Source organism: Oncorhynchus nerka, linkage group LG16 (assembly GCF_034236695.1).
Source record: "Oncorhynchus nerka isolate Pitt River linkage group LG16, Oner_Uvic_2.0, whole genome shotgun sequence".
Lineage (NCBI taxonomy): Eukaryota > Metazoa > Chordata > Actinopteri > Salmoniformes > Salmonidae > Oncorhynchus > Oncorhynchus nerka.
Window position 1 is genome coordinate 8,792,722 of NC_088411.1, and position 14,390 is coordinate 8,807,111.

Below are 14,390 nucleotides of genomic sequence, written 5' to 3' on the forward strand. Positions count from 1 at the left end.
GAAGCAACCCCACACATGAATGGTCTCAGGATGCTTTACTGTTGGCATGACACAGGACTGATGGTAGCACTCACCTTGTCTTCTCCGGACAAGCTTTTTTCCGGATGCCCGAAACAATTGGAAAGGGGATTCATCAGAGAAAATGACTTTGCCCCAGTCCTCAGCAGTCCAATCCCTGTACCTTTTGCAGAATATCAGTCTGTCCCTGATGTTTTCCTGGAGAGAAGTGGCTTCTTTGCTGCCCTTCTTGACACCAGGCCATCCTCCAAAAGTCTTCGCCTCATTGTGCGTGCAGATGCACTCACACCTGCCTGCTGCCATTCCTGAGCAAGCTCTGTACTGGTGGTTCCCTGATCCCGCAGCTGAATCAACTTTAGGAGACTGTCCCGACGCTTGCTGGACTTTCTTGGGTGCCCTGAAGCCTTCTTCACAACAATTGAAACACTCTCCTTGAAGTTCTTGATGATCCGATAAATGGTTGATTTAGGTGCAACCTTACCGGCAGCAATATCCTTGCCTGTGAAGCCCTTTTTGTGCAAAGCAATGATGATGGCACGTGTTTCCTTGCAGGTAACCATCGTTGACAGAGGAAGAACAATGATTCCAAGCACCACCCTCCTTTTGAAGCTTTCAGTCTGTTATTCAAACTCAATCAGCATGAAAGAGTGATCTCCAGCCTTGTCAACCCTCACACCTGTGTTAACGAGATAATCACTGACATGATGTCAGCTGGTCCTTTTGTGGCAGGGCTGAAATGCAATGGAAATATTTTTCGCGGATTCAGTTCATTTGCATGGCAACGAGGGACTTTGCAATTAATTGCAATTCATCTGATCACTCTTCATAACATTCTGGAGTATATGCAAATTGCCATCATACAAACTGAGGCAGCAGACTTTGTGAAAATTAATATTTGTATCATTCTCAACTTTTGGCCACGACTGTACTGGGCTGTCTGCTAAACCTTTTCAACCTCCTGAGGGGGACTGTCGCGCCTTTACAACTGTGCACAATTATATGGACAATTTTTATAGAACTTCTTAGTGATTTGGAGACAGGATGCCTGGGCAAAGCCTGGTGGTGGGGGGCATGATGCCGGGGCAAAGCCTGGTGGTTGGGGGCATGATGCCTGGGAAAATCCTGGTGGTGGGGGGCAGGATAGAAAGGCAAAGCCTGGTGGTGGGGGGTAGGATAGAAGGGCAAAGCCTGGTGGTAGATTCATGATTCATCACTCGCATGTCAATATCAGATTGGGTATTTTGTCATCAAACATAACAATGACAAAAATAGTACAAAATACAATAAATGTAATTACCTGACGATACACACAAGGAAGAAAATTAGATGGGCAGGACAACAGTATGTTAAAGGCTGTAGATTCATGATTTGTCTGTTAGCATGGAAATAACTGAATGAGCAGGGAGCTAATGCGACCATTACAATTTAGCATGCTAGCTAACTCGCTCTTACAGCAATAACATACAAAAGCATATCCCAGGAAGCCCCCAATATATAACAGGTACCACACATATACAGTGGGGCAAAAAAAGTATTTAGTCAGCCACCATAATTTGCAAATAAATTCATAAAAAATCTTACAATGTGATTTTCTGGATTTTTTTGCTCATTTTGTCTGTCATAGTTGAAGTGTACCTATGATTTAAATTACAGGCCTCTCTCATCTTTTTAAGTGGGGGAACTTGCACAATTGGTGGCTGACTAAATACTTTTTTGCCCCACTGTACATACATGCATGCATGCATGCATACACATACATACATACAGTACCAGTCAAAAGTTTGGACACCTACTCATTCAAGGGTTTTAATTTATTTTAGCTATTTTCTACATTGTAGAATAGTAGTAAATACATCAAAAGTATAAAATAACACTTATGGAATCATATAGAAACTCCCCAAAAAATGTTAAACAAATCAAAATATATTTTATATTTGAGATTCTTCAAATAGCCACCCTTTGCCTTGATGACAGCTTTGCACACGCTTGGCATTCTCTCAACCAGATTCATGAGGTAGTCACCTGGAATGCATTTCAATTAACAGGTGTGCCTTGTTAAAAGTACATTTGTGGAATGCATTTTCTTAATGTGTTTGAGCCAGTCAGTTGTGTTGTGACAAGGTATGGATGGTACAGAAGATAGCCCTACTTGGTAAAAGACCAAGTCCATATTATGACAAGAACAGTTCAAATAAGCAAAGAGAAACGACAGTCCATCATTACTTGAAGACATGAAGGTCAGTCGACACGGAAAATTTCAGTCACAAGCGCTATGATGAAACTGGCTCTCATGAGGACCGCCACAGGAAAGGAAGACCCAGAGTTACCTCTGCTGCAGATGATAAGTTCATTAAAGTTACCAGCCTCAGAAATTGCACCCCAAATAAATGCTTCACAGACTTCAAGTAACAGACTCATCTCAACATGAACTGTTCGGTGGAGACTGTGAAACAGACCTTCATGGTCAAATTGCTGCAAAGAAACCACTACTAAAGGACACCAATAAGAAGAGACTTGCTTGGGCCAAGAAACACGAGCAATTAGACCAGTTGAAATTTGTCCTTTGGTCTGGAGTCCAAATTGGAGATTTTTAGTTCCAACCGCGATGTCCCCAGTGAAAGTTGCGGCCCTGCTAATAACCATCAGCAGCAGCAGAGTTTGGAGATGCCTGTTTGTCTGTTGCCAGTTCGTCTTGTCTCGTCAAGCCTACCAGCGTGTTTTTCCGTACTCTTATTTTTCTAGTCCTTCCCTGACCTCGAGCCTGCCTGCCGTCCTGTAGCCATCTGACTCTGACCTTGTTTACAAATTTCTGCCTGTCCTCGACCTGCCCCTTGTCTATTAATAAATGTCAGAGACTCGAACCATCTGCCTCCCGTGCCTGCATTTGGGTCTCGTCTTATGTAGTTATAGGTTTTAATGACAATAAAAAAAATAGGTAGTAATCCAACCTACTGGAAAGACAAAACAGCCGCTCCTTTTCTGTGAGAAGTTCTCTTATTTTTTTTTTGTGGGTAATATTGCAGTTCCATTAATGTAATTATTATAGCTTCCATTAATGTAGTTGACTGCATCATTTCCAATCCCCCATATTTCTTTGGGTAAAATTCTATGAGAAGTTTTCTTTGTATTAGTAGAGACAGAGTACTTTGTCCAGTTGGACTTAGCGACTTGTGTCTGTTCTGTGAATGTTTGTGTGTGTGCTGTGTTCCAAGTGTAACCAACCAGCATTCTGCTGACAGGCCATATGTGAGAGTTATGAGAACTTCCGGCCCCGAACCCCAGAAACACACTACTGTTACTGTACTACTCTAGGCTCAGTACTGTCTTGAGTCTAGCAGTTTTACTGTTATAATTTTCTTCAATGTGTCTTTTGACTAAGCAGGTAGTCTGTTTTTAATTTGGGGTTAAATACATAAACATGCACCTCCCTATATCAAACTGGCCTCCCAATCTCGGTCCTCATTTCATTCTGTTGTACAATCACCTTCAAAGAGATGTTGTATTGACACCTATGAAATACGTAGGTATAACATGGATATAACATCAATAAATAAACAACAAAGAATCACAATGTAGCGTAACTCAATGAAGGTAGAATAGCAGTATTGAGACTGATTGATCAAAAAGTGCAATTTAGTCCACTAAAACGTTTAAGCGGAGTAAGTGAAGCTGGTAAAAGTTATGGTAGAGTGAAGATAAGCTTTTCATACAAATCGGGGAGTTGGCACTGGTTCATTAAAGCTTCCCATCCCATCCAACACATTCTGATCCTCAGAATTCCCACGGGAGTTAGCAACATGCCAGAGGGGGTGTCATGAGAAAGCACAGACCACCCACGAGACATTTTCTCTGGCAACATCTGAACTGAAACAATGAAGAGGCGCTCCGGAGGAGCACACAAACAGGTCAACGAGTTTCATCCGTGTTCTGTTCGAGTGCCCTGGGATCTGTCTATGTACTTGCAAAAGGCTTTGTTTACACTTGGAAAAATGTCTGTTATCAGAAGTCCATCTCCGTGGCAGTCAAATTTAATTATGTTTCTAGCCATTCAGGATAAGGTTGTACAGTTGTACTTCTCTCATTAAGGTACAAAATGTATCAATCATATTTTTCACTTTAAAAATCATGAATTGAAATGGCTGGAAACCTTAGACTGTGGCTCTTTACAATGGTGCCATGTGGCAGAATACAACAGAGGGTTGTAAAAGCCAAAGGGCCCATGGGCCAGAGAATTACAGTGCTGACGTGCCTCATTGTTAAAACCCCTAGAGTCGATGTCCGCTCCCTGTAGAAATCTAATTAGCATAATACAAAAAGAGAAACTGCCTTTAAAAAGCAACGAATCCCTTTAATAACGGCCTATGCCGGGATCGATATGAGTCAGAAACAGTTATTCTAGTGTCAATAGGATGATTTTGGTCATAAAGTCAGTCTCATCTAAAACGAAGTTGGGAACATCCGAGCGTCACAAAGGGTTGGGTTTTTATCGGAGGATGTAGAGTGCCTTCAGAAAGTATTCAGACCCCTTTACTTTTCCCACATTGTTACATTACAGCTTTATTTTAAATTGATTAAATACATAAAAATCCTTAGCAATCTACACACAATACCCCATAATCACAAAATGAAAACAGGTTTAGACATTTTTGCAAATGTTTAAAAATAGAAAAATACCTTAAGCATTCAGACCCTTTGCTATGAGACTCTAAATTGAGCTCAGGTGCATCCTGTTTCCATTGATCATCCTTGTGATGTTTCTACAACTTCAATTGAGTCCACCTGTGGTAAAGTCAATTGATTGGACATGATTTGGAAAGGCACACACCTGTCTATATAAGGTCCCACAGTTGACAGTGCATGTCAGAGCAAAACAAAGCCATGAGGTCGAAGGAATTGTCCATAGAGCTCCGAGACAGGATTGTGTTGAGGCCCAGATCTGAGGAAGGGTACCAACAAATGTCTGCAGTATTGAAGTTCCCCAAGAACATAGTACCCTCCATCACTCTTAAATGGAAGAAGTTTGGAACCACCAAGACTCTTCCTAGAGCTGACTGCCAGCCAAACTGAGCAATCGGGGGAGAAGGGCCTTGGTCAGGGAGGTGACCAAGAACCCGATGGTCACTCTGACAGAGCTCTAGAGTTCCTCTGTGGAGATGGGAGAACCTTCCAGAAAGACAACCATCTCTGCAGCACTCCACCAATCAGGCCTTTATGGTAGAGTGGCCAGACGGAAGCTACTGCTCAGTAAAATGGATATGAAAGCCCATTTTGGAGTTTGCCAAAAGGCACCTAAAGACTCTCAGACCATGAGAAACAAGATTCTCTGGTCTGATGAAACCAAGATTTAACTTTTTTGGGCCTAAATGCTAAGTGTCATGTCTGGAGGAAACTTGTCACCATCCCTATGGTGGTGGCAGCATCATGCTGTGGGGATGTTTTTCAGCGGCAGGGATTGGGAGACTCGTCAGCATTGAGGCAAAGATGAAAACCTGCCCCAGAGCGCTCAGGACATCAGACTGGGGCGAAGCTTCACCTTCCAACAGGACAATGACCCTAAGCACACAGCCAAGACAATGCAGGAGTAGCTTCGGGACAAGTCTGAATATCCTTGAGTGGCCCAGCCAGAACCCAGACTTGAACCTGATTGAACATCTCTGGAGAGACCTGAAAATAGCGGTGCAGCGACGCTTCCCATCCAACCTGACAGAGCTCGAGAGGATCTGCAGAGAATGGAAGAAACTCCCCAAATACAGGTGTGCCAAGCTTGTAACGTCATACCCAAGAAGACTCAAGGCTGTAATTGCTGCCAAAGGTACCACAACAAAGTCCTGAGTAAAGGGTGTGAATACTTAGGTAAATGTATTTATTTTTATAAATTAGCAAAAATAAACTGTTTTTACTTTGTCATTACGGGGTATTATCTGTATATTGAGGAAAATATTTTTTTTACTCCATTTTAGAACAAGGCTGTAACCTAACAATGTGGAAAAAATCAATGGGTTTGAATACTTTGAGGGCACTGTACATATCCCCACTAATATGGGGTGAACAGCTACAGTGATTGCTCTCTATCCAATAGCATAGACTGATAAACCTGACCAGCAGTCTGTTTACATAAGACAACACGTTGCACATTTTTCACTTGCGAAATAAAGCACCAAACCTGAGATTTAAAGATGCTATTAGCAAAATAAACGCATGCCAATCGGCAGGTTCAGTGGCTCTTTAATAAGCTAGATGTTTTTTTGTTGTTGCATGGGCTACGTCTCAATCCACCGCACCCGCCGATTTCGGCCATCCTCATTTACGGTGAAGGATAGCAGAGCTAAAAGTGGTGTTTGGCAGACCAAAATATCCCAAAAAAATTAAATCTGTTTTGCTCTACAACTCTCGGTACCACCGATCTGCCAACTTATGTCTGTAGCGTCCAAACAGTTAAGAACAAATTCTTATTTACAATGACGGCCTACCCCGGCCAAACCCTAACTATGCTGGGCCAATTGAGAGCCGCCCTATGGGACTTCCAATCACGTCCGGTTGTGATACAGCCTGGAATCGAGGGGAGGGGGAGGGGGGGGTGGGTGCAGAAGTGCATAGAATGTTCGGCATCCTCCCCTAGGGTATATCCAGAAACCATAGCCGCCCAGAATCAGACAAAAACATGACTCATCCATTGTTTATTAATGTACTATAGTGCAGCTCAACAGAAAATGCTTTCCCCTACCGAAGAAAGAAAACTGAAATATTTGAAACAATTTTATTTCACCTCAGTGACACACAACTCCCCTTCATAAGATAAAATATTTGATAAGGAAACTATAATTAACCAAGAAACATGTCCTTCATTTAACATGATATTCGTGTAAAAAAAAAAAAAATCCAAAACTATAGAGTACAGATACAAATTTGGGACGTTAGTCAGGAATGGGATGAGAGTTATGTGCTAACTGGTATTGTTTGCATTGACTTTCAAAGTATTACTACTGGTTACCATTACTACGGCTGGTAGAACAGAGTGCTTAGTATCAATTTTGATATCAACTAACATTGGTTAGTACAATCTTACAATTCATATGTACTGGATTCACTTCCCCATCACCTGTTCAAGCACCACAATTCCTATACTGAAAATCAAGATTATCAACAATGGGTATTATGACATCAAGAAAAAAAAATGGCTTTGACTTAAGGGGTTTGAGTGACAGTATTTTTATTTTAATGACAGAAAACTGTCAGAGGCTGGACCATTTTGATGATGTTCACAGAAAGTGATGAACCCAGGCCAGAGGGCAAAACATACATAAAAATCGAGCAAAAATGTCAATCAAAGTAACACTCAGTCGGCTGATCAATGGCTCTGTAGTGCTTCGAGAAAGAACGATATACTAATGCTAGGTTGTGCCTGCAGCAATGAAACATGATAATAAGCTTTTTTTATACTATGTAGCTGTGTTCTTGAGAGTTTGTAATATACCACATTTTTGATACATCTTAAAGCAGGTTTATTCTGGAGAATGATCATTCTTGTTCCAAGAGACTATAATACATTCATGTTTCTCATTTGCATAGAGAAAATGGCATATGGGGCAGTAGTAACTAAGCGTAACCTTGTAGTAACCTACAAGCTAGCTGCTTAAAAAAAAACACAAAAAAAACTTTGGGATGGCCATTGGGTGGAGATGCTGAATTCTCTACTTCCAAACATTTCTATTTCCTGTTCTACCCCAATTGAACCAAATTAAATCACTTACAACAAAAAAAACATACAAAATAAATCTCCTGTCCCTTGTCCAGTTTCCATTAGGTTGTTTGTTCCTCTTATGGAATGTGCTGCAGGTTAGGTTGAGGAACATCAGATCAGTGCTGCATCCTGATTGGCTCAGAGTCCAAATCAGTGCTTCCCGATTTTAGCTCAAAGTCAAAACGGAACAAAGTCCCTCTTTTTGTCGTGGCTGTAGAACATGTCCCAGGTCAACTCAGCCTGCTGGGAGCAGCCTCCCCGCTCCAGGTCACATGTGTATCCCACGGGGCAGCAGTGCCTGGTGTCCGCGCAGCATATGGCCTGTGAAGAGAAAGCGAGTTTAAAGGATTAGTTCAGGATTTTACAAATTGATTTATCAGTAGAAAATAATCCATGGTTATGTTCTTTAAAACAGCCACCACAAACTTCAACTAACTTTAGCCACCCCAACCTAACAATCAATGGAAGTGATGAGATCATTTGAATTAATATATATATGAAAAAAATACAGCATCAGACTCTGAAGTCTCTTCCTGATGGCTAAACAACCTTCCGTGCATTTGCTACTTTATGCACAATTATTTTACATAGCTGCTGCTCCCTCTGCTGCCCCCTCCCTTCCTGTTCTCACTAACCCCGCGTGATGATTGGACGTCTTTGTCTTGTCTAAGCAATGACTGCATACATGAATGGATAAAGCCATCGATCAAGTGACATCAGCCATTCCTATGTGAAGATTCAATAGCGCATTAAAGCCAAATAAAGTTGGTTAAGATGATGTCTCATGGAAACCTAACATGCACAATTTGAGCTACTCCAGGAAGAGAAGTTGCAGGCTAGCGCAGTCCTGCCCCCTCATTGAGTAACTCAAGTTGAAGGCAGACTAGAGTACTGCAGGATGCCATGAGCAACTCAATTAAAGTCGGGGGAACTGCAGTGGGATCACCCAAAAAATAGAGTACAGATTGTATGGGAAAAATGTTGTTTGAAAAATAAAAAGAGTAAATGTATTTATTAGTTTCTTTTCATTTGGATAAGAGATGTAATGAATTGAAGTATTTGTTGACGTAACAATAGAAATGTAATGATTTTAAGATTGTCATATTTGGGGTGATGAAAAACAAATTGGGTTCCGAGCAATTCTGACAGGAAAGAAAGTATCCCTGTTGAAAAAGTTTGAATACCAAATGGTATAACCTTTTCTGTGTGCGATTTTAAAATAATCTGTTCATGCATCTGGTGGATATTTTTTATTCATACAATTGACCACGAAGATTGACATTTTTCCATTCACTATAACGGGGATCCTTTTTTCTGCTAAAAATGTCTGCAGTACCGCAGTTGGCCTTGAACTTGTGACGGGCGGGGGAGAATGACTGCCCCCTCTCATTGAAACCATGTTGTACAAACTTCGTCTGTTGTAACTATAAACCACACACACACACACACACCTAATTTACTGCCTACACACACACACACACACAATGTACTCTGTGCGGCAGACTGATCACTTAAATTGACGGGCATGTTGTCAAACTCGGCCTACTTGCGCGGAAAGGTTCACCCAAAGGCTAATCTGGTGAATTTCAAATGATGTGCTGACCATCAAATCGTGCAGTGTTGCATGGTCAATGAGAAGCGCAGTAAGTTGAATGTTAGTTATGGTTGAAATGCCGATAGCTTTGACTCAATGCAACGTGTAGACAGTGTAGGCTACACGTTACATGTAGACTACGTATGTTGACATATAGGCAGGAGTGTAGTGCAGCTGGAGCGTACGGAACGGAACGACGCCATGCCACTTCTCCGAATGTTACTAGTTTCAATAAGTCGGAGCAAAGTTTCAATAAATTGGGAGCAAAGTTGAATCAATGTCTCACGAGATCACTTGATGACTAATTAATATCAAATACCAATATAACAGCATAGCATAACGCTTATGTTAGACAGACATCAGGCAATTCCTTATGCGATTTTAGGAGGACTGTGCTCATGTGCCGATTTCTCTTTCATGCAGCCAAAACTCAGTGCACACAACTATGTGGTTTGATTGAAACAAAATACAGATTTGCTAGCTTATTCACACCATCGGCTCTAAGTCACTCACGAAATAGTACTTCTACATCATGAAGGGGGGAGCAGCTGCTATGTTAAAAAAAAGAATAAAAAGTGGGTAAAGTAACAAATGTACAGAACGTTTTAAGGTTGTTTATATATGTGGAAGAGGTGTCCTGGGGGACAGGGCAGTTCGATCTGGTCGCGCATCCTTACAAAAAAATAAAAGGCTACATTTCCTTTATGTACCAAATATGGAGTTGATTAACTTCTTGGATATAGGGGGCGCTATATTAATTTTTAGATGAAAAACGTTCCCGTTTTAAACAAGATATTTTGTCACGAAAATATGCTCGACTATGCATATAATTGACAGCTTTGGAAAGAAAACTCTGACGTTTCCAAAACGGCAAAGATCTTGTCTGTGTGCCACAAAACTGATGTTACAGGCGAAACCCAGATAAAAATCCAATCAGGAAGTGCCGCATTTTTTTAAACCGCCTCATGCCAATGACTCCTTATATGGCTGTGAATGGGCCACGAATGAGCTTAGGCTTTCTGTCGCTTCCCCAAGGTGTCGACAGCATTGAGACGTATTTGTAGGCATATCATTGGAAGATTGACCATAAGAGACTACATCTACCAGGTGGTCGCTTGGTGTCCTCCGTTGCAATTATTGCGTAATCTCCAGCTGCAGTATTTTTCCGTTCGCTTCTGATGAGAAACCAACTGTCACGACTGATATATTATCGAATAGATATGTGAAAAACACCTTGAGGATTGACTCTAAACAACGTTTGCCATGTTTCTGTCAATATTATGGAGCTAATTTGGAAAAAAGTTTGGCGTTGTAGTGACTGCATTTTCCGGTCTTTTTCTCAGCCAAACGTGATGAATAAAACGGAGCTATTTCGCCAACACAAATAATATTTTTGGAAAAAATTTACATTTGCTATCTGAGAGTCTCGTCATTGAAATCATCCGAAGTTCTTCAAAGGTAAATGCTTTTCTTGTTTTTGTGAAAATGTTGCCTGCTGAATGTTATGCTAAGCTATCAATACTCTTACACAAATGCTTGTGTAGCTTTGGTTGAAAAGCATATTTTGAAAATCTGAGATGAGTGTTGTTAACAAAAGGCTAAGCTTGTGTTTCAATATATTTATTTCATTTCATTTGCGATTTTCATGAATAGAAAAAGTTGCGTTATGCTAATGCATTATAGTTTTTTCGCCTACAAAAATATTATTTTTGGAAAAAAGGAACATTTGCCATCTAACTGGGAGTCTCCTGAGTGAAAGCATCTGAAGTTCTTCAAAGGTAAATGATTTAATTTGGTTGCTTTTCTTATTTTTGTGAAAATGTTGCCTGCTGCCAGCACAGCCTAGCATAGCATTATACCATGCTAAACTTACACAAATGCTTGTCTAGCGTTGGCTGTAATGCATATTTTTAAAATCTGAAATGACAGTGTTGTTAACAAAAGGCTAAGCGTATGTTTGAATATATTTATTTCATTTCATTTGCGATTTTCATGAATAGGAAACGTTGCGTTATGGTAATGCGCTTGAGGCTATGATTACACTCCCGGAAAGGGGATTGCTCGTCGCTAGAGGTTAAAGAACATCTCAACTTGTCAAATGTACACACATTTCCCATCTACATCAAAAGTCAAAGTTCATTATTTCAAGTTAGGATTTTCATTCCAAGTAGCCGTTTCACTACCTTTGGTGCAGGGCAGCAGGACCATTCCGTGGGTGAAGTCTTGCAGCAGGTTTCCAGTTTGGGACAGCTGTACTCTCCAGTGCTGTCACAAGTCACATCTATACTCATCTCTGCTGCCCTCTGCTGGGACTCTGCTACCTTTGTCAGGGGCACCGTACGGAGGAGTATAGCCTCTACCAGTTTCTCACAGGTCCCAGTCTGCATGTTGCAGCTGTAGCCTTGGGGGCAGCAGTGCTCATGGTCTGTACAGCAAACAGCCTGCAGATTGGGGACGATAAGGAGAGAGTCAACAAGATGTATCTGTGAGGCGAAACGGGGAAGTAGTCAGACCCCTTCCCTTTTTCCACATTTTGTTACATTACAGCCTTACTCCAAAATTGATTTTATTTTTTCTTCATCAATCTACACACAATACCCCATAATGATGACAGGTTTAGATTTTTTTGCAAAAATATATATTTTTAAAACTGATAACTTATTTACGGTAAGTATTGCCTTTGCTATGAGACTCGAAATTGATCTCAGGTGCATCCGGTTTCCATGAACCATTCTTAAGATGTTTCTACAACTTCATTGGAGTCCATATGTGGTAAATTCAATTGATTGGACTGTTGTTGGGTATGTTTTTCAGCGGCAGGGACTGCGAGACTAGTCAGGATCGAGGCAAAGATGAACAGGGAGCAAAGTACAGAGAGATCCTTGATTTAAAATCTGGTTCAGAACGCTCAGGACCTCAGACTGGGGCGAAGGTTCACCTTCCAACAGGACAATGACCCTAAGCACACAGCCTAGACAACGCAGGAGTAGCTTCGGGACAAGTCTCAGAATGTCCTTGAGTGGCCCAGCCAGAGCCTGGACTTGAACCCGATCTAACATCTCTGGAGAGACCTGAAAATAGCTGTGCAGCGACGCTCCCCATCCAACCTGACGGGGCTTGAAAGGATCTGCAGGGAAGAATGGGAGAAACTCCCCAAATACAGGTGTGCCAAGCTTGTAGCATCACAACCAAAAAGACTCAAGGATTTAATCGCTGCTTCAACAAAGTACTGAGTAAAGGGTCTGAATACTTATGTAAATGTGATAAACATATATTTTTTTATAAATTTGCTAAAAGTTTTTTTTTTTTAAACCCAACCAATATTGTCTGTAGATTGAGGGGGAAAAACAATTGAATCCATTTTAGAATAAGGCTGTAACGTAACAATGTGGAAACTCGAGGGGTCCGAATACTGTATATAAATCCAATCCATTCTCAATGGAGACACACCTTGACCAGGGGACAGCAGCCCCATTCGCCTGTGGGCAGCTTGCAGCAGGTGGCCCCCGAGGCACAGCTGCTCTTGTCGTCACACTTTACGTCTTTCAACATGGCTCCCTCAGTCAGGGCCTTCACTTTGCGGTACCAGGGAATGGTCAGGGGGCCCTTAGTGCAGGAGGTCTTGTGGCCATCACAGCTGTAGCCGCTGGGGCAGCAGTGGTCTCCGTTGGCACAGCACACCGCCTGGGGAGGAGCAGACCATCACTATAATTTCAGCTGCAAATTCTGTTACATTGCCACTGCTTTGTTCATCATCATAATAATAATAATAATAACATCTTGAAAAGTTGCCACGGCCAAAGTCCCCAGAGTAGCCTACTTACCTTTGGCAGGGGGCAGCATCCCCACTTGCCAGCTTTGTTCATGAAGCAGCAGGTGGTATATTTGGGACAGCTGGTGTGGGGGTCACACATGTTCTTGGCTAGGGGGAAGGAGGGGGCAATGGCCTGAGGAAGCACTCTGTGCAGGAGCAGGGCTGGCACCCTGGGGATCCAGGGCAAACTGAGGGTCCCTGCTTTGTCACAGGTCTGCTCGGCCACGTTACACGTGTAGCCTTTAGGGCAGCAGTGCTCATGGTCGTCGCAGCACACCGCCTAGAGGGCAACAATAACATTATTTCAAATCCTACCTTAAAGAGTTAAGAGCCCTTGTTTTGCGGTCACCAAAAATCGAGGCTGGTATTCACAAAGAGGCGTGCTGAGCCCACAGGAGGTTTGTGGCACCTTAATTGGGGAGGACGGGCTCGTGGTAATGGCTGGAGCGGAATAGAATAGTATCAAATACAGCAAACACATGGAAACCATGCGTTTGATGGCATTCCTTTCACTCTGGCCATTATTAGGAGCAGTCCTCCAATCAGCAGCCTCCTGAGACAGTTTATGAATATGGGCCCTTATCTACAGTATATGGTGTCCTAAGTTGCAAAAACATAAGTTATGTTTCTGTAATACACACCCAGAGCCAAGTCGTAAAACAAATGTTCCTTCAGAATTATACATAACTCTTCAATTAATCTCAGTCTACGAATGGAGTCATTAACCAGGTTTCCATCCAACCTTTTTGAGAGTAAAGCACAAATGTCATGACAGGCCTGGTGGATAATGAATTTTTCAATAAACTTCACAAATGTCGACGTAACAAAATACGCTAGACAAGGTGGGATCTTTTTGTGTCTGTAAAATGAATTATGCGAGATAAAAAAATCAGTGGAAAGGCTTTTGTGCAAATATTGATATAATAACCATCATATCAGAGTAAACTTGGGAGTCAGGAGATGACATGTGTGGTCCTCCCACTACGACTCGTCGGGAAAGCATGCAGTTTATTAGGCTACAGATTAAGTTATGGTGAACTTCACAGGGTGGCAAAAGTGCAAGGTGATGAGCTTGATGTTCCTTTCCAATAAATATTGAGGGTGTTATTCTGGTAACATGATCATCGATGCTTGGCTGCCATTTGGCAAACAAAAATTATTGCGCTCTTTCGTCCATAATAAATCTCATGTGGGCTATACGTGTATCTGTGCGCTGTTGACTG

At 41.8% G+C, this 14,390-nt stretch overlaps 1 protein-coding gene across 3 annotated transcripts in view; it reads right to left on the bottom strand.

Annotated features, from left to right (window-relative positions):
* Positions 1 to 6,680: 6,680 nt before the first annotated feature.
* The window catches only part of LOC115143987 (progranulin-like), a 32,866-nt gene continuing 25,156 nt past the window's right edge, over positions 6,681 to 14,390 (bottom strand). For all 3 annotated transcript variants that reach the window (XM_029684511.2, XM_029684512.2, XM_029684510.2), the window contains exons 14-17: positions 13,178 to 13,447; positions 12,804 to 13,037; positions 11,537 to 11,794; positions 6,681 to 8,080 (exon numbers count right to left, since the gene is read on the bottom strand). In XM_029684511.2, coding sequence (XP_029540371.1) covers positions 7,937 to 8,080; positions 11,537 to 11,794; positions 12,804 to 13,037; positions 13,178 to 13,447 — 906 coding nt within the window. In that variant the 3' untranslated portion in view covers positions 6,681 to 7,936. The remainder of the gene's footprint in view (positions 8,081 to 11,536; positions 11,795 to 12,803; positions 13,038 to 13,177; positions 13,448 to 14,390) is intronic.